This window comes from Oncorhynchus kisutch, linkage group LG6, assembly GCF_002021735.2.
Source record: "Oncorhynchus kisutch isolate 150728-3 linkage group LG6, Okis_V2, whole genome shotgun sequence".
Taxonomy (NCBI): domain Eukaryota; kingdom Metazoa; phylum Chordata; class Actinopteri; order Salmoniformes; family Salmonidae; genus Oncorhynchus; species Oncorhynchus kisutch.
In genome coordinates, this window is record NC_034179.2 from 31,018,947 (window position 1) to 31,039,604 (window position 20,658).

Genomic DNA, 20,658 nt, shown 5'->3' on the forward strand with positions numbered 1-20,658 from the left:
TACTTCCTTTCTGTCCTTTCCATTTCTCTCTCTCTGTCCCCAGGCATTTAAATGGGATACTTACGTTTTAAACTGTACCAGGTCAGAAATATAATTTAGGTTTTTATATTTCTATAAGGATACACTCTAAGGATGATATATTTATGAATGATCATAAACTGATGAAATTCCCTCACTGTTCTCCAGGGATTCCTGACGAAAGCAGACAATGAGGGAGAGATTAGAGTGAAGTGTTACATGTCAAGCTGCTCAGATGAGCTTTCTTGTTTAAAGTCTTCATTTTGAATGATGTGCTGCCAGAGGCAAGTACAACCTTAAATAGGTTCTGATTCTTCCATGCCTAATCATTTTTACATTCTCAAACTCTCCTTTCTCCTCACTCTCTCCCCCTTTCCTTCTGTCCACTGCTCCTCACCCTGTCCATAGAGATGCAGATTGGACTGAATGAAGAGTTCAGCATAGGAAAATTCCAGCTGAGAGGTTGGTACTGTTAGGTTCTAATTCTCAGAGTAAAAACTCACCGGACACGATGAAAGCTCAAACCAAGTTTATTCTTCCGAGATGGTCAGTGCAGCAATATTAGACAAAAACATGTTTACAATAGTGATGGTATATGTACCCCACTTTGGGTGGAGTCTCCTCCTTCCCGCTAAACATGGTATCTTTAATGCTAGGCAGGAAGTGACCTGACCTCGACCACCTTCATCACTAATCCATGGCTCTCTCCCCTTATCAATGTCTGCCACATGTGATCACTTTCTCTACACTCAGTCCATTTCAAGCTTAATTGCACCCACCATATACCTTCTTCCTACAGATAACCATGAACCTCTGGTGTAGCCCCTCGGCTATGGCACCCCTCCGGTCTCTATTACAACTAATGATTAATAACATTTAAAGTTCAGAAATCCAAACTTATCAGTACCCTCCCCTTGCAAATGCTACATCCTTCACTGGCTAGATCAGTCACTGTGCTGGCCATATAGGTGACCTTATAACTACACTGTAACGGTCATCGGTGCATGAAGAAGTGGAACAAAGCGCAGCAAGTGTTCATGATTTATTAAAAAGAACCGAACACTGAATAACAAAACCAACAACGAAACAGTTCTGTCTGGTGCAGACACAAAAACAGAAAACAACTACCCACAAAACACAGGTGGGAAAAGGCTACCTAAGTATGGTTCTCAATCAGAGACAACGATAGACAGCTGCCTCTGATTGAGAACCACACCCGGCCAAACACACAGAAATAGAAAACATAGAACACAAAACATAGAATGCCCACCCCAACTCACGCCCTGACCAAAACAAAATAGAGACATAAAAAGGATCTCTAAGGTCAGGGCGTGACATACACTTCCGGTAAAATCCTACAATGGATGAATATGAGGTAATTTTTTTGAAGGTCCAATGCAGCTGTTTTTATCTCAATATTTAATCATTTTTGGGTAACAATTAAGTACCTTACTGTGATTGTTTTCAAAAATAAACTTAAAGAGCAATTTCTCAAGCAATTTTGCTAGGACTGTCTATCAGTGGTGGGTAGGGGTGAAATGGAAAACTAGCTGTTATTGGCAGAGAGATTTGGAACTCTTTCTTATTGGTCTTATTGGTAATTTACCGCTTGGGAATGTCACCAGACAGGCCAAAACTCCAAACTTCAAACAGCTCCTACCTACAGAATCCAGAAAGTGTGTCCAAGCCAAGGAGAGGTGCTCATGGAATTCACTCCCTCACTCACTCACTCACACACACACACACACACACACACACACACACACACACACACACACACACACACACACACACACACACACACACACACACACACACTACAGTCGTGGCCAAAGGTTTTGAGAAAGACACAAATATTAATTTCCACAAAGTTTGCTGCTTCTTTAGATATTTTTGTCCGATGTTACCATGGCATACTGAAGTATATTACAAGCATTTCATAAGTGTCGAAGGCTTTTATTGACAATTACATGAAGTTAATGCAAAGAGTCAATATTTGCAGTGTTGACCCTTCTTTTTCAAGACCTCTGCAATCTGCCCTGGCATGCTGTCAATTAAATTCTGGGCCACATCCTGACTGATGGCAGCCCATTCTTGCATAATCAATGCTTGGAGTTTGTCAGAATTTGTGGGAGTTTGTTTGTCCACCCCGCCTCTTGATGATTGACCACAGGTTCCCTGAGCCACTTAGTTATCACTTTTGCCTTATGGCAAGGTGCTCCATCATGCTGGAAAAGGCATTGTTTGTCACCAAACTGTTCCTGGATGGTTGGGAGAAGTTGCTCTCGGAGGATGTGTTGGTACCATTCTTTATTCATGGCTGTGTTCTTAGGCAAAATTGTGAGTGAGCCCACTCCCTTGGCTGAGAAGCAACCCCACACATGAATGGTCTCAGGATGCCCTACTGTTGGTATGACACAGGACTGATGGTAGCGCTCACCTTGTCTTCTCCGGACAAGCTTTTTTCCGGATGCCCCAAACAATCGGAAAGGGGATTCATCAGAGAAAATGATTTAACCCCAGTCCTCAGCAGTCCAATCCCTGTACCTTTTACAGAATATCAGAATGTCCCTGATGTTTTTCCTGGGGAGAAGTGGCTTCTTTGCTGCCCTTCTTGGCACCAGGCCATCCTCCAAAAGTGTTCACCTCACTGTGCGTGCAGATGCACTCACACCTGCCTGCTGCCATTCCTGAGCAAGCTCTGTACCGGTGGTGCCCCGATCCCGCAGCTGAATCAACTTTAGGAGACGGTCCTGGCGCTTGCTGGACTTTCTTGGGTGCCCTGAAGCCTTCTTCACAAAAATTGAACTGCTCTCCTTGAAGTTCTTGATGATCCGATAAATGGTTGATTTAGGTGCAATCTTACTGGCAGCAATATCCTTTCCTGTGAAGCCCCTTTTGTGCAAAGCAATGATGACGGCACATGTTTCCTTGCAGGTAATCATGTTTGACAGAGGAAGAACAATGATTCCAAGCACCACCCTCATTTTGAAGGTTCCAGTCTGTTATTCAAACTCAATCAGCATGACAGAGTGATCTCCAGCCTTGTCCTCGTCATCACTCACACCTGTGTTAACGAGAGAACCACTGACACGATGTCGGCTGGTCCTTTTGTGGCAGGGCTGAAATGCAGTGGAAATGTTTTTGGGGGATTCAGTTCATTAGCATGGCAAAGGGGGACTTCATCTGATCACTCTTCATAACATTCTGGAGTATATGCAAATTACCATCATACAAACTGAGGCAGCAGACTTTGTGAAAATTTATATTTGTGTCATTCTCAAAACTTTTGGTCACGACTGTACACCAAGACTTGTATCTCTCTGTTACATATACAAATGTATTCTCCCTCAACGTTTTTCACACACACTTTTTCGCTCTCAAGCAAACAGTGATGCAATAACAGTTGTGTGATGACCTGCTCACTTTTCCCTACTATAGAGAGGGACAGTGGTTCATTCCTTTTGGGTAGAGAACCCTTTATTAGAACCATCTCAAAATATATAGAACACACAAATTTCACTTCTTCTTACTCATGATGAAAACTGTCATTTTAACTTCCCCATTTTACTAACTTGAGTGTTAGGAAATCAAGTTTTTAAACATCCTAACCACCACCCTCAACACACAATTGCTCTTTTCGTAGGTTAATGATGAACTTGTACTTGAAGCTGCGGTGTGACCTGCCCCCAAAGAGGTCAGTTCTGTAATAACAGGGAATGCTGATATGCATATACATTATGTTGAGAATGTAGAGTTTGCATGTAGCATATGTGGTAGTCATTGAACACTTGATAATGCTTTATGAGTACTTTATAATAGTTCAATGTAGTCTGTCAGTGTGATTGTCCTTGCCTTTTCTGATTGGGCTGCAACCTAGGTCGCTATCTGTCAATTAAGCAATCTATTCTCTCTTACAGCGCTGCTATTAATGTTTCCATTACAATACCGGTCCCCAAGGGCTCGCTTAGGTGCGGAGAAACTAATTTCTCTATCTCATGTTCCTTCCATCCTTCTCTCGGTCTCTCACCATGTGTACCCTCTCAGTACATAACAACCTCCCCCTCCTCGCTCTCTCCATCTCTTCTCACCCTTGTTGTTTTCCAGTTTCTCTCAGGAGTTGAGCAGTCCGGACCAGAGTGCTGAACTGAAGCCAAAAAACAAGGCTGTCCACTGGGAGATCCCTCGCTTCCGTGGGGGGCGCCCAGCTCTCCGCCCTGTTCAAGGTGACTAAACATTATCAGCATAATAGCAGATAGCAGGTCTGGTAATGTGAGTGTAAAATAGGTCAGTTTCGGTGATGCTGATGTCAGGAAATCAGGAATGTCTTATCATTGAGGAAGAATCACATCTCTGCACACTTGTTTGCTATAGATCAGATAGATTGTAGATCAGATTGTTAGCTATAGACCAGGTTCTCAAAATCCATGAGCCATTTGCAGGTCATATAGAGCAATGAGGCATCTGCAGACAGCATTATATGAATAAACATACTTCAGTGAAAACTTAGCAAGTACAAAATAATCCTGTAGTTCAAGGTACACTATTTGACCCTAATAGACATGTAATAGATAGACAACTATGCATAGCATTCACCAACATGCTGTCCACTTCCTCTCTCCCTGTACATTCAGCTGGAGGTCCCTGGCCTTAGCTCTGCCTCATTACAGGAAGTAGGACCGGTCAGTCTGAGCTTTGAGCTATCGAAGTACACCTGCCCAGGACTGCAAATTAGATTCCTCTGCCTGTTCCCGTCAGACTCGTGTACCATCCGTATCTGATGCGGACATGCAGTGCACACAGACAAACCATCTATCACTCAGAATCTGGTCTACTCTCAATATGGATGTGAACCCTGATCTTGACTGCCTGATAAAGTCAAGGGACTTTTGTTTGACATGTTAATTCTGTGTATTGGAGTGACCCAATAGAAATGCATCTACTAAACCAAAAAAGCTACACCTACATTATATTATGTCATATGGGAAACTATTCAGGAAAATCTATGAATGTGCATAGAAACTTTCAGCACCCTTCCTGTTTTTCAAATGTATTTTATTTAACCTTTATTTAACCAGGTAGGCCAGTTGAGAACAAGTTCTCATTTACTACTGCGACCTGGCCAGGATAAAGCATAGCAGTGGAACACAAACAACAACACAGAGTTACACATGGAATAAACAAACATACAGTCAATAATACAATAGAAAAAGTCTATATACAGTGTGTGCAAATGAGGTAGGATAACGGAGGTAAGGCAATAAATAGGCCATAGTGGCAAAATAATGACAATATAGCAATTAAACACTGGAGTGATAGACGTGCAGAAGATGAGTGTGCAAGTAGAGATGCTGGGGTGCAAAGGAGCAAAATAAATTAAATAAATAACAGTATGGGGATGGGGTAGTTGGATGGGCTATTTACAGATGGGCTATGTACAGGTGCAGTGATCTGTGAGCTGCTCTGACAGATGGTGCTTAAAGTTAGTGAGTGAGATATGAGTCTCCAGCTTCAGTGATTTTTGCAGTTCGTTCCAGTCATTGGCAGCAGAGAACTGGAAGGAAACACGGCCAAAGGAGGAATTGGCTTTGAGGGTGACCAGTGAAATATACCTGCTGGAGCGCATACTATGAGTGGGTGCTGCTATGGTGACCAGTGAGCTTGGTGGGCTTTACCTAGCAAAGACTTATAGATGACCTGCAGCCAGTGGGTTTGGCAATGGATATGAAGTGAGGGCCAGCCAACGAGAGCATACAGGTGGCAGTGGTGGGTAGTATGGGGCTATGGTGACAAAACGGATGGCACTGTGATAGACTGCATGCAATTTTCTGAGTAGAGTGTTGGAGGCTATTTTGTAAATGACATCCCCAAAGTCAAGGATCGGTAGGATAGTCAGTTTTACAGGGGTATGTTTGGCAGCATGAGTGAAGGATGCTTTGTTGTGAAATAGCCGATTCTAGATTTAATTTTGAATTGGAGATGCTTAATGTGAGTCTGGAAGGAGAGTTTACAGTCTAACCAGACACCTAGGCATTTGTAGTTGTCCACATATTCTAAGTCAGAACCGTCCAGAGTAGTGACGGGCAGGCAGGTGTGGGCAGCGATCGGTTGAAGAGCATGCATTTAATTTTACTTGCATTTAAGAGCAGTTGGAGGCCACGGAAGGAGAGTTGTATGCCATTGAAGCTCGTCTGGAGGTTAGTTAACACAGTGTCCAAAGAAGGGCCAGAAGTATACCGAATGGTGTTGTCTGCGTAGAGGTGGATCAGGGAATCACCAGCAGCAAGAACGACATCGCTGTTGTATACAGAGAAAAAAGTCGGCCCGAAGATTGAACCCTGTGGCACCCCCCATAGAGACTGCCAGAGGTCCGGACAACAGGCCCTCCGATTTGACACACTGAACTCTGTCTGAGAAGTAATTGGTGAACCAGGCGATACAGTCACTTGAGAAACCAAGGTTGTTGAGCCTGCCGATAAGAATGTGGTGATTGACAGAGTGGGAAGCCTTGGCCAGGTCGAAGAATACAGCTGCACAGTATTGTCTATTATTGATGGCGGTTATGATATCATTTAGGACCGTGAGCGTGGCTGAAGTGCACCCATGACCAGCTCGGAAACCAGATTGCATAGCAGAGAAGGTACAGTGGGATTCGAAATGGTCTGTGATCTGTTTGTTTACTTGGCTTTCGAAGACCTTAGAAAGGTAGGGTAGGATAGATATAGGTCTGTAGCAGTTTGGGTCTAGAGTGTCTCCCCTTTGAAGAGGGGGATGACCGCGGCAGCTTTCCAATCTTTGGGGATCTCAGACGATACGAAAGAGAGGTTGAATAGGCTAGTAATAGGGGTTGCAACAATTTGGGCGGATAATTTTAGAAAGAGAGGGTCCAGATTGTCTATCCCGGCTGATTTGTAGGGGTCCAGATTTTGCAGCTCTTTCAGAACATCAATTCTGGATTTGGGTGAAGGAAAAATGGGGGCGGCATGGGCAAGTTGCTGTGGGGGGTGCAGGGCTCTTGACCGGGATACGGGTAGGCAGGTGGAAAGCATGGCCAGCCGTAGAAAAATTCTTATTGAAATTCTCAGTAATCGTGGATTTATCGGTGGTGACAGTGTTTCCTAGCCTCAGTGCAGTGGGCAGCTGGGAGGAGGTGCTCTTATTCTCCATGGACTTTAGTGTCCCAGAACTTTTTGGAGTGTGTGCTACAGGATGCAAATTTCTGTTTGAAAAATCTAGCCCTTGCTTTCTTAACTGCCTGTGTATATTAGTTCCTAACTTCCCTGAAAGTTGCATATTGCTGGGGATATTCAATGCTAATGCAGTATGCCACAGGATGTTTTTGTACTGGTCAAGGGCAGTCAGGTCTGGAGTGAACCAAGGGCTATATCTGTTCCTGGTTCTAAATTTTTTGAATAGGGAATGCTTATTTAAGATGGTGAGGAAAGCACTTTTAAAGAATAACCAGGCATCCTCTACTGACGGAATGAGGTCGATATCCTTCCAGGATACCCTGGCCAGGTCGATTAGAAAGGCCCGCTGAAGTGTTTTAGGGAGCATTTGACAGTGATGAGGGGTGGTCGTTTGACCGCAGACCCATTACGGACGCAGGCATTGAGGCAATGATCGCTGAGATCCTGGTTGAAGACAGCAGAGGTGTATTTGGAGGGCAGTTCGGTTAGGATGATATCTATGAGGGTGCCCGTGTTTACGGTTTTGGGGTTGTACCTGGTAGGTTCATTGATAATTTGTGTGAGATTGAGGGCATCAAGTTTAGAATGTAGGATGTAATAGTTGTCATCTACATTTAACGTATTTCCAGAATGTTCATATATAATAGTGTAGAACAGAAAATGTTTCACTATATTGTAAAAAAAAATAATACATTAAAAAAAATAAAGGAGCTCTGTTCTACACATTGCAATTCTGTTTGCAATGCTCTGAACGTTGCATCCCCAAAAGCACTACCATTTGGGCGTAGCGCCTTCTGATAGTGCGTAGGTATTGCGCAATGCTACAGTACTCTTCCCCAAAAGCGCATCTTTATTGCTGCACGGATCGGATGAGTTCCTGCTTTTGCGGAAGCGAAATTGCTAGCGCTAGAGAGCAAATAAGCTTGCAAGGGTGGAAGAAAAGACACCATAAAATTAAGTGAAAAAAATAGGAAAAATACATCCATCTACCGAAAGCCCGTCGAGGAGATGGGGGATAAGGCCGGCACCAGGTAAGGATTCATTCCCCCGCAATCTCGTATTTGCTGGTGCCTTGTGTGGAAGCGAGGGTACAGCGAGCTAGTTACACTAGCATTTGAGCTAACTAGCGAGACATTGGACTCTCAGCCTTCTCCACATGCATCAACATCATATTGGTATTTACTAAGGCAAGAAGAGGACCTAGCTGTTTAATGAAACATTGGAGAGTAGCTAGATTATTAAGACAAAACTCCTATACTCGTAACATTTCGTTGACCGTGTTTTTATTACAGTATACAAAACAGAAACAGGTAGACCCGTGTGTTCCCTAGCTAGTTAGCAGCGGTAACTAGCTAGAATTGTTCGCGCGGGAGACTTCGCTTTCCTCTTGAATGCCTTGTACATACTAATGGCGATATCATCTTTGTAGTTTTAACAAACATGTTCGAACAGCTAGCTGCAGGGTGGGGTCAGCCTTGATGGCCAGCGTGGTGTGTGGGTTAAGTTCTCTCACACCAACAACAAGCTAGCTCAAAATGAATAAATGAGCTGACCATATGATTGATAGCTATGCTGTTTTGAGTAAACGAGCGTATAATTAGCCGTCGTTTCTCTTGCTTGACACAAGTGTTGAATGTTGATGATTATTTGGCCCTCATCAGTGACGTATATTTGACGTAGGTTTTACGCATAATCGCCCACATTGTTATTTTATAAATATCCTGCATGGAAATGTAAACAAACAAGCACACACGTCTGTCCAGCTATTGATATCATGTGCCATACACGTGATGGTTACTGTATATAGCATGATGTTGTAAAGCCGCTGCTGTGCACTGTCCATATCAGGCCAGGGCAATTTACCATGCAACTATTCATACACTTGCCTGCCTGACACATTTGATCACTTCAAAGTATTTTGCTCTTGGTAATCAGCTGCTTGCATCTGCCTCAGTATGTACAGTCTGACTCTGAGCAACTGTACTTCCCCACTAGGTTATTTTGGATCAGTGTCTTCTGCAAGTGACTAAATAATGTAGAATATAGTTGGTGGTTGTGCAGCATGATTCACTACTGACATTAATTGATTTGATGTTGAAATTCCTTGGTTATTCTGCTGTGGGCAGAGTCCCTTTATAGTTTGAAATAAATGGTCAGGTTGTGTTTAGGGTCAAGGTCCTGTGGTTGAGTAAGTCCAGGTTAATAGATGATTTTTGTGTTGTGGTCTCTGAAGCGTCAGCAGCACTGGCAGAAGGTAGTGGGCCTGTGGCGTTTGAGGGGTCGGGTTTGGCTGATATCTGGTGGTGAGTTATGAAATATACCACTGGCTCGTAAATGAAGAGACGGCAGAGCTCTAGGCCAAGGAGATCCAAATTGAAATACTTATTTCTTCAAATGCTGTGCCCAAATTTGTTAAATTTGTTAACATCCCTGTTAGTGACCATTTCTCCTTTGCTAAGATAATCCGTCCACTTGACAGGTGTGGCAAATCAAGGAGCTGATTAAATAGCATGATCATTAAACAGGTGTACCTTGTGCTGGGGACAATAAAAGGCTACTCTAAAATGTGCAGTTTTGTCACACAGATGTCTCAAGTTTTGAGGGAGTGTGCAATTGGCATGCTAACTACAGGAATGTCCACCAGAGCTGTTGCCAGATAATTTAATGTGCATGTTAAGCTGCCTCCGTGTCATTTTAGAGAATTTGGCAGTGCAGACCACGTGTATGGCGTCGTGTGGGCGAGTGATTTGCTGATGTCAACCAGTGCTTCATTTGTAAATCGGGAGGTGCCGGAAACAAAAAGTGAGCGCACGATGGGGGTGACATGGGGAGCTCTGAGGTACCGAAACGCATGAGGGGAGGCGGGGTTGAGGAATTAATGAAGAGGCAACTCGATTGAACTTAGATTGCGTTTATTTAAATGTTTACATTGCAAAAAGTTACAATTATTTTTAATTCCACGAGAAGTACCGGATCCGGTACATATGTTCTGTAATGAAACAGTCCAAAATGGAGAGGTCCTGTTCCGGCAGGATATGGCTCAAATTAATCACTGATGTCAAAATTATGAACAGAGTGCCCCATGGTGGGGTTATGGTATGGGCAGTCAGGCATAAGCTACCAACAACGAACACAATTGTATTTTATCGTTGGCAATTTGAATGCACAGATATACCCCTGAGGCCCACTGAGGCCATTTTTTTTAGGTGTCTGTGAACAACATATGCATATCTATATTCCCAGTCATGTAAAATCCATTGATTTAGGGCCTAATGAATTTATTTAAATTGACTGATTTCCTCATGAACTGTAACTCAGTAAAATCTTTGACATTTTTACATGTTGTTTATATTTTTATTCAGTATAGTTCCACTATTTCAAACTGACATTGTATCGTACAGATTTATAAGCCAGAACATCAAGCACATTGTGGGAGGCAACCTTGCTGTCTATATAGAGAATGCACCATGCTCTGTGTCCACTACACACTCACTAAGGTTAAATAATATACAAGTCAAACTTAGTACCCTATGCTGCTAGTGTGCTTATGTTCTCCATCACTGGTGGGAAAGAGTGGAGCATTCTCCTTCCTCCCCTAGTCTTGCTCAGAAATAGACTAGTCAGTGGTCCCCCTTCATTCCCATATTGTCAATGAGTTGTTGACTTGTCCTTATCAGACAGTGGCAGTAACTGGGAGGTTCGATCTAGATATTTTCATTTATGACAGAGACAATAGTTGTTCAATGCTCGCCAGTTAATATCCTCTTTCCTCTTACACACACACACTGTGTTAGACCTCGCCACATTCCCAATGGTTAGAACATGGTGCCTGGGACTCCTGAGTGGCGCAGTGGTCTAAGGCACTGCATCGCAGTCACTACATAGCCTGGGATTGAACCCAGGTATGTCGGAACCGGCCGCTACCGGGAGACCCATGAGGCGGCGCACAATAGACCCAGCGTCATCCGGGTTAGGAGAGGGTTTGGCTGGCTGGGATGTCCTTGTCCCATCGCGCTCTAGTGACTCCTTGTGGCGGGCTGGGCGCATGCACACTGACTTCGGTTGCAAGTTATAAGGTGTTTCCTCCACCACATTGGTGTGGCTGGCTTCTGGGTTAAGCGAGCAATGTGTCAAGAGTCAGCTTGGCAGGGTCGTGTTTTGGAGGACGCATGACTCTCGCCCTTCGCCTCTCCTGAGTCCATAAGGCAGTTACAGCGATGGGACAAGACTGTAACTACCAATTGGGGAGATAAGGGGTAAAAAGTAAAAACTTTCAAACATCTGAAAGCCAAAGGTTAATTTTGTTAATTTGGCCGCAGTGTAGGTTTGTGGTCAGTTGTTATATTGAAGTGTCACACGCATTTACTTTTACTTTTATGCAGGCTCTATTTTAATCAACATACCTTTTATTCATGTATCTCTGTTTCCTTATGTCAGCGTGAAGTAGTATCACAACCTGTCCAGTAGATGGCAAGGTGTAGTACTGTTCAAAGCATTGAAAATCATATCCGGATTCTGTTATCTTGATGTTGTGGTATATGGATCAGAATGAAAAACCTTCTCAACAGCCAGATCGATCTGATCCTGAATAGCAAAAAAGAGGATTAGAGTCCGGATCATTCTGATCCAGATAAAGAGTTTGGAAAAACTGGGCCCAGAGGTGTAAAAATCACACCCCGTACTTTATAGTGGCCTCAAACTCAACTCTGGACCTCAAAGCCAGTTCCACTGCTTTGTTTCATTGTTCCCCTCTAATCAGGGAGCTGGGACACCAGGTGGGTGCAATTAGTTATCAGGTAGAACAGACCCAGCAGGCTCCGGACCTCTTAGGTTAAGAGTTGAATACCCCCTGTTATAAACTAGATCTTCCTGCTTGATAATCTCTTTCTCGCTTTCTATCTTCCTTATCCTTTCCCAGAGTCTTTAAGAAGTCAAGCCCCAACTGCAAGGTAAAGGACATGAGTATTGCATTTTTAGTTGTATCCTTTGATGCTTGACTTTGTTATTTATTGTGATGTATTTGTCTAAGTACCTCTACTTCCCTCCTGTCTGCAGGTCACAGTATACCTGGGAAAGAGAGACTTTGTGGATCACCTTGACCAGGTGGACCCAGTCGGTAGGTGTAGGATGATCAATGAATTTACTGGTTAGAGCAGTGGTTCCCAAACTGGGGGCGCGCCCCCTAGTCGGGGTCACGAGGGGTCGGCAATGGGGGAGCGAGGAATCAGATGATCACTCCTAAAACGGCCAAATTCTTGTTTGTAAATAGTGTTTCAAACAATTAATATTGTCTCAGCACCTCTTTACATTTTCCTTTCTTACAGATGGTGTGATCCTAGTGGACCCTGAGTATCTGAAAGACAGGAAAGGTATGGCGTCATCCTCGTTCTCTACACTGTTTTGTCTCCTCAATGGTTTGACATTTGATATCACCCTCTTCAAATCCCTCGTCCCCAGTGTTTGTGACCCTGACGTGTGCGTTCCGCTACGGCCGTGAGGACCTGGACGTGCTGGGCCTGTCTTTCCGGAAAGATCTGTACATCTCCACCTTCCAGGCCTTTCCCCCCATCGCAGAGGAACGCAAAGCCAACAGCCGCCTGCAGGAGAGATTACTGAAGAAACTGGGCCAGCAGGCACACCCCTTCTACTTCACTGTGAGTCAAGAAGACACCCACACGCACCAGACCTGGGTTCAAATACTATTTAGGGCAGGGATGGGCAATGTTGATAGGGGTGGGGGCCACATACACTTTGCCATAGGGTGGAGGCAAATGTTTGCAGTTTTTAAATGATAACTGATGATCAATGGGCCTCACGCTGGTCAGTAATTCGATCATGCTTACTACAAGTTTAGATAGCTGGCCACTAGACTAACTTACAAATCCCCCAAAAATGAGTGACTGATGATGCACAACCAAATTTCGAAAATTGCACATTGTGTATTCTATTATTCTAACTATCAATGTTTTTATTATTATTTATTTTTAAAGTATTTTATTTTGAATTGGTCTGCGACCTGCGTGCAGCCAGTTGCTCATCCATGATTTAGGGTATTTAAATAGTGTTGAATATTGGAATGTATTTGGAAATACACTTGGAAAGTATTTTAAAATACTTAAAATACAAGTGTTTTCTAGGTATTTGAAAATAGTATTTGAAATGGGTATTTGAAAATACTTTCAAATAGTAGGCCGCTTATAGCAGAGTATTTGAAAATACTTCGAATAGAAGTAGTTGTTTCTAACCACATTATTTGAAAATACTCAAATACACAGAAAAAGTATTTAAATGATCAAATACACGTGTGTATGAACCCAGGTCTGACTGACACACACACATATACTTTGAGCCTGTAAAATAATACCAACAATATGGCAACTGTGTCTGTCTCAGATTCCCCAGAACCTGCCGTGCTCAGTCACCTTACAGCCAGGACCAGAGGACACAGGGAAGGTACAGAAGCTTCAGCAGCACTTTATGCAAACGTTATATATATATATCATATAATATATGACTCCTATCTAAACGTAGGAATTTTCATGCCTGTAGAGTCAACAATTCAGACCCACATCACACTAATAATGCCTATTCTATAATTGATGTCCCTGTCTCTCCTCTTTTCCTTTCCTCCACCTTTCCCTCTTTAGGCATGTGGGGTTGACTTTGAGATCAGAGCGTTCTGTGCCAAATCGATAGAGGAGAAGATTCACAAACGGTACGAAAACCATTTTACTTTGTGTGTGTGTCTTCTGCAGGAGCTGTTTAGGGTCTGTGGTCCTTGAAAGTGTGTGATATGCATGTCTATTCTCTGTGTGTTTTTAGTTAGTCAGCAAAGGTGGTGATCTGTAAAGAATAATGTGTGTGTGTGTGTGTGTTGTGTAGGAACTCTGTGCGGCTGGTGATCCGTAAGGTGCAGTATGCCCCAGAGAAGCCTGGGCCTCAGCCCATGGTGGAGACCACACGGAGCTTCCTCATGTCGGACCGCTCACTACACCTGGAGGCCTCTCTGGATAAAGAGCTCTACTACCATGGAGAACCCATCAGCGTGAACGTTCATGTCACCAACAACTCCACCAAGACTGTCAAAAGACTAAAAATCTCAGGTACCTGTCTACCCGTCTTTAATCAAAGTTTCATCAATCATGTTTTTTTATGACTCTAGGCTCTATTCACTCTTCTCCATTGTGTGTGTGTGTGTGGTTAACTCTTTCTATCCCTCGCTCTCTAGTGCGACAGTATGCTGATATCTGTCTGTTCAGTACGGCTCAGTACAAGTGTCCAGTGGCTCAGGTGGAGGCAGAGTAAGTATTTTACCTGACTATTATGCCTACATCTCTTGTTACTTTATTTCTCCTTTGCCTTTACTTTTATACATGATTCCATTGATCCTTTTTCAGGCTTCCAAGACATCTCTCTTAATAATGTCTAGCTTGTGATCTTATGTTTTCCCATACCTTATTGTCTAGATCTATTGAAATTCCAGTTATGGCCCAGGTGTGCTGATAAGTGTGTGTGTTCCTCTCCCCAGTGACCAGGTGTCGTCTAGCTCTACGTTCTGTAAGGTGTACACCCTCACACCCACGCTAGACAAAAACCGGGAGAAGAGAGGCCTTGCCCTGGACGGAAAGCTCAAACACGAGGACACCAACCTGGCCTCCAGCACCATGTATGTTGACCCGCATGTACACACACACCTGCCCTCCAGCACTGTGTTGACGATGACCGACGCACACTCACACAAACGCTGTAGTCTGGCATCCAGGACCGTGTTAGATGACAAGAACACTCACTAGCCCTCACTATTGCGAGATATCACACATCACACACACACTCTAACTTGGCCACCCTACAAGTTTACATACACATGCTAGGGTAGAGGTTGAGCTCGTAAATGCATTGTGATTTATGTTTGAGCACAGCACCCTAGAAGATGCAAGAACCCATTCCTTACTGAGAACCTTTTTCATCTTTCTTTCGCTCGTGTGTGTTTCAGTGTTAAGGATGTGACTAACAAGGAGGTTCTTGGAATCCTGGTGTCCTACAGGGTCAAAGTCAAACTGGTAATATCTCGTGGAGGGTGAGTTCTACAGGAGTCAGTGGTCAATATTAATATGCATGGTGTATGGGGGGGATTATGTGCAGGTCCTCACACACCCACACTCACAAACTTTTACTGACCAAAGACATGCTGTATTCTACAAACACAGACAAGCACATACTCAAAAACACATTTACACTCCCTCCTGTCTCATACACACGAACACTCCTGATACTCTGCCACTCCAACACGTGTATAAACTCTGTAATCACGTCTGCCAGACCCTCACTAGTCGCCATGCTTTGTCGTCTCCCCTCTCGGTTGCGGTTGCCTTGGTTTTGAGTTTTCGCCTCATTTCATCTCTCCCCTCCTGTGGCTCGTCTCTCCGCTCCTGTGTTTGTCCGCCCGTCTGTGCATCTCTCTCTCCATCCGTGCGTCTGCTCCTGCGTTGGGTCGTGTCAGGCTGCTGAGTGGCGTGTTAGAAAGGTAATATGATATTCCAGCCGCCACCTGCGTGTATGTGGTGATCTTACACTCTATAGCCACCTGTGTGTGTGGTGATCTTACACCCTATAGCCACCTGTGTGTGTGGTGATCTTACACCCTATAGCCATCTGTGTGTGTGGTGATCTTACACCCTATAGCCATCTGTGTGTGTGGTGATCTTACACCCTATAGCCATCTGTGTGTGTGGTGATCTTACACCCTATAGCCATCTGTGTGTGTGGCGATCTTACGCCCTATAGCCATCTGTGTGTGTGGTGATCTTACGCCCTATAGCCACCTGCGTGTATGTGGCGATCTTACACCCTATAGCCATCTATGTGTGTGTAGTGATCTTACGCCCCACCGCCATCTATATGTGTGTAGTGATCTTACGCGTCATCTGTGTGTGTGTGTGTGTTTGGTGATCTTACTCCCCACTGCCATCTGTGTGTGGTGATCTTATGCCCTATCGCCATCTGTGCCTCTTAAGTGTGTTTGAGTGTGATGATTTTACATACCAGCTATTGTGTGTGTCAAATCTCACCTGCAGCTGCTAAGATCCTTTATAACTGCAGCCGTCCCAGTCTTCTACCTTTCTGTCCTAACCCTAAGGATGGTGTGAGGTTTCATAAGGCTGTTGCGCAAAGCCACACTCATAATTCCATGCTGAGTTATCAATGCAGTGTTGAGGGTAATGAGGCTTGAATATAATAACACTACACATCTAGGTGTTTAGGCTTTGATTTATGGCAATTCATTGGTTATTACTAAAAAAATAACTTATGTAAAATAAAGTGCAACCCAGCACGGAAGAGTTCCAATTGGGTGAGAAAAACAATTGACAGCAAAGGAGGGTTGATGTGCTTTATTTCCCCCTTCACTGATCAAACATGTCAGGGATCACTATTTCCTATGGGTTGTTTCCTGTCAGATATTGGATTATTCATGGTGCAATAGTATATCATCATATGTACAGTACCAGTCAAAAGTTTGGACACCTACCCATTCCAGGGTTTTTCTTTATTTTTACAATTTTCTACATTGTAGAATAATAGTGAAGACATCAAAACAATGAAATAACACATATGGAATCATGTAGTAACTAAAAAAAGTGTTAAACAAATCAAAATATATTTGAGGTTCTTCAAAGTAGCCACACTTTGCGTTGATGACAGCTTTGCACACTCTTCGCATTCTATCAATGAGCTTCATGAGGTACATGAGGTCACCTGAAATGCATTTCAATTAACAGGTGTGCCTTGTTAATTTGTGGAATTTCTTTCCTTCTTAATGCATTTGAGCCAATCAGTTGGGTTGTGACTAGGTAGGGGTGGTATACAGAAGATGGCCCTATTTGGTAAAAGACCAAGTCCATTTTATGGCAAGAACAGCTCAAATAAGCAAAGAGAAACAACAGTCCATCATTATTTTAAGACATGGTCAGTCATTCCGGAAAATTAAGAACTTTGAACGTTTCTTCAAGTGCAAAAAAAAAAACATCAAGCGCTATGATGATACTGGCTCTCATGAGGACCGCCACAGGAAAGAAAGGATAAGTTCATTAGTTACCAGCCTCAGAAATTGCAGCCCAAATAAATGCTTCAGAGTTCAAGTAACAGACATCTCAACATCAATTCAGAGGAGACTGCTTGAATCAGGCTTTCATTGTCAAATTGCTGCAAAGAAACCACTACTAAAGGACACCAATAAGAAGAAGAGACATGAGCAATGGACATTAGACTGGTGAAAATCTGTTCTTTGGTCTGATGAGTCCAAATGTGAGATTTTTGGTTCCATGTGTGGTTCCCACTGTGAAGCATGGAGGTGTGGGGGTGCTTTGCTGGTGACACTGTCAGTGATTTATTTAGAATTCAAGGCACACTTAACCAGCAAGGCTACCACAGCATTCTGCAGCAATACGCCATCCCATCTGGTTTGCGCTTAGTGTGACTATCATTTGTTTTTCAACAGGACAATGACCCAACACACCTCCAGGCTGTGGAAGGTCTATTTGACCAAGGAGAGTGATGGAGTGCTTCATCAGATGACCTGGTCTTCACAATCACCCGAACTCAACCCAATTGAGATGGTTTGGGATGAGTCGGACCGGAGAAAGAAGGAAAAGCAGCCAACAATTGCTCAGTATATGTGGGTTCTCCTTCAAGACTGTTGGAAAAGCATTCCAGGTGAAGCTGGTTGAGAGAATGCCAAGTGTGCAAAGCTGTCATCAAGGAAAAGGGTGGCTACTTTGAAGAATCTCATCAAATATATTTTGATTTAACTTGTTTTGGTTATGTCTTTACTATTATTCTACAATGTAGAAAACAGTAAAAATATTGAAAAGCTCTTGAATGAGTAGGTGTCCAAACTTTTGACTGGTACTGTACATATGGATGTTTCCATAGAATAACAATCAAATTGTTATTGATTGACATGCATATTATTGATCCTATGTAATCAATGGATCTTGTTTATATTCTGTGCGTTTCCAGAGATGTGTCGGTGGAGCTGCCCTTCGTCTTAATGCACCCTAAACCCACAGAACTGCCCATATCCCGCCCACAGTCAGGTACCTACAGACTTCTACCACCTCTCCAGAAGCCCACTATCAAGGCTTTATCTTAGTACTTTGGATGCATCTCAGTTCCTCTCTTCTCCTTCCCTTCATTTGCACTGAATTGAGAGTTGAACAAATCCTCTCTGACAAGCTTCCGCCATATTCTTCCATATTACATTCACATAGCCAAACATTAAATCAGTTCAAATTAAGAGCGGAAGATGAGTACTTTCAAAGCTTGCTTTTTTAGACTGATTGGGAAGCAGTGAATTGTGTAGTGGAAACTTCTACTAGGCCTATGCAGTGTCTGAAAAGGGTTTGAAAATGGACACAGTCTTGTGAAATATTTGTCAGTAGTTTAGTTCAGCCCTGGACAACAGTCCCTCACATCATCTCACTCTGGTATTTCCTGCCTGTAAGTTGCCATGGAGACACTAAGCTGTTCCCATGGTGACGTCACGCTGACATTTCATTATCTGTGTGTTCTAACAGCTGTGCCGGATTCGGACCCTCCCATCGACACCAACCTGATAGAATTTGAAACAAAGTGAGTATTCTTCTGGTCTGTCTGGCCATTGTAAGCACTGCTGCTTTACTATGATCAGAGACCCTAAGACTATTCCGTCAGATCTAAAACACTCCATGTTTCCTTGTTGCTTCTCGTCCTGCAGTAGTTTCTCCCAAGACGACGACTTTGTGTTCGAGGACTTTGCTCGCCTGCGGCTCAAGGGAATGGCTGACGACAAGGACGACGACTGCTAGAGCTCACGTGTGTGTGTGTGTGTGTGTGTGTGTGTGTGTGTGTGTATATATATATGTACACACACACAGTGGAATGAAGGCATGTGGACGGAGAGATGTGGTGGCCTCGTGGTCTGCTGAAAAGATCCTGATGTCACTCAGTGTTCATTTGGGGGGTGGCAAACACAGCACCATGTAAATGGTGACTTAATGTTGTGCCATGGCGATGCTGACTGATTGAAATGTCATGGCTGTTCACACCGAGGAAGAAATAGTGCCATTAAAAAGGAAGCAGGCTTTATATCATTATTTATCCACCAATAATGATTTAAATAAGTATTTGTACAAATATTGATCACCTTGGTCAAGTATTGATATAAAACAAAGTTGAGTACCTGCTTAAGAGGGGAGAGAAGGGAAAACAGACTGATACCTTTCATCTGCCCCATCTTTTCATTCCTCTGAAATTCTACCATGTCATCCATTCTGTAAAAAAACATGTTTTAGAGGAAGTTTGATTCACCCTCTTCTGCAATATGAGGACAGACTATACACTACCACTTAAGTAAATGTGCACAATCTGGACCCTCACTGTAAAGCCTAGGGCACGCGTATTCAACTCTTACCCTACGAGGTCTGTAGCCTGCTGGTTTTCTGATCTACCTGATAATTAATTGCACCTGCCTGGTGTACCAGATCTAAATCAGTCCCTGATTAAAAGGGAACAATGAAAACAAGCAGTGGCACTGGCTTCGGGGGCCATAGTTGAGTTTGAAGGGCCTAGGGATACTCCTTATAGTCCGCCTCAATGCAGCAGCATGACGTTCACTTCCCCATTTCGCTCAGACACTTGCACATGGTCTAAGAGCATGAGTATTTTAGAATAATTTCTCGATCAGATTTCACTCCTGTGCTAAATTCCAAATCAACCCCTATCATCTCCTCCATTGGCACTGAAAGGACTGGATAGGTGTATGTAATGTAGGAAAATTCAAACTAACCAATCACCATAATAGCCATACCTAGCCGATCCGAGAAGTGCCTAGTGACAGGGCTAGCTATGGGTCAGTTTGAGATTCAGCATATTTTTCAGCAGTGCTATGAACTGTTGTTTTGCTTCTATGGGGTACCTGTTCACAGCTCTGCTATGTGTTGCCACTGAGCTGAGTGCCATGTCTACAGGAAGGATACTGATATGATTTTGGTGGATCATGACAGGAAACAATGAATAGTATTACTACTGTGTCATTACCATGATTATTCTCAATCATTTAAGGAAAAAATTGTTTGCCATTTGTTTTTCAGAATTTTAATTTTTTTATTAAAGGCAAAATGAATTAACCTAAATTCTGTCGTAGATCGTTTGTACTTTCTACTAAGTCTCACATCCACAGACAGAAAAAGTTATTCAAGCAATTGACAAGATACAGTATCCAAAAATGGTCATGACTTCCTTGTCAGAAGCTCAAAGTGCAATTTCTTTATCAACAATGTTAGAGTTCAATTTGATTTGCACAGTAGGCAGTCAATGTTTTAATCAAGATCACAGGATTCATCATTTGGGTCTTAGTGCCACTGACAAGTACCTACTTTGCTCCTCTGAGACAGCGAGTGACTTTTGAAAAAGA

At 43.2% G+C, this 20,658-nt stretch overlaps 1 protein-coding gene and 1 long non-coding RNA gene across 4 annotated transcripts; both read left to right on the forward strand.

Moving 5' to 3' along the window:
* Positions 1-3,623: 3,623 nt before the first annotated feature.
* Positions 3,624-5,129, forward strand: LOC116374381 (uncharacterized). Its single transcript, XR_004210281.1, has 3 exons — positions 3,624-3,715; positions 4,126-4,244; positions 4,653-5,129. It is a non-coding gene; the product is annotated as an uncharacterized LOC116374381 (long non-coding RNA).
* A 2,861-nt stretch (positions 5,130-7,990) lies between these two features.
* LOC109892693 (arrestin red cell) lies at positions 7,991-20,377 on the forward strand. Of its 3 annotated transcripts, none has more exons than XM_020485406.2 (15): positions 8,005-8,239; positions 12,127-12,157; positions 12,264-12,324; positions 12,533-12,577; positions 12,666-12,862; positions 13,602-13,661; positions 13,856-13,923; positions 14,091-14,311; positions 14,437-14,509; positions 14,737-14,874; positions 15,202-15,285; positions 15,709-15,732; positions 18,225-18,301; positions 18,782-18,836; positions 18,961-20,377. In XM_020485406.2, the coding sequence occupies exons 1-15, from the start codon at positions 8,217-8,219 to the stop codon at positions 19,049-19,051; spliced, it is 1,248 nt and encodes a 415-aa protein (XP_020340995.1). In that variant the 5' UTR covers positions 8,005-8,216; the 3' UTR covers positions 19,052-20,377. The 3 variants fall into 3 exon arrangements, 2 of the variants coding, with proteins under 2 accessions (XP_020340996.1, XP_020340995.1); XR_004210282.1 differs by lacking the exon at positions 15,709-15,732 and adding an exon at positions 17,704-17,918 and having other exon boundaries at positions 8,010-8,239; XM_020485407.2 differs by lacking the exon at positions 15,709-15,732 and having other exon boundaries at positions 7,991-8,239.
* The last annotated feature ends 281 nt before the right edge of the window (positions 20,378-20,658 follow it).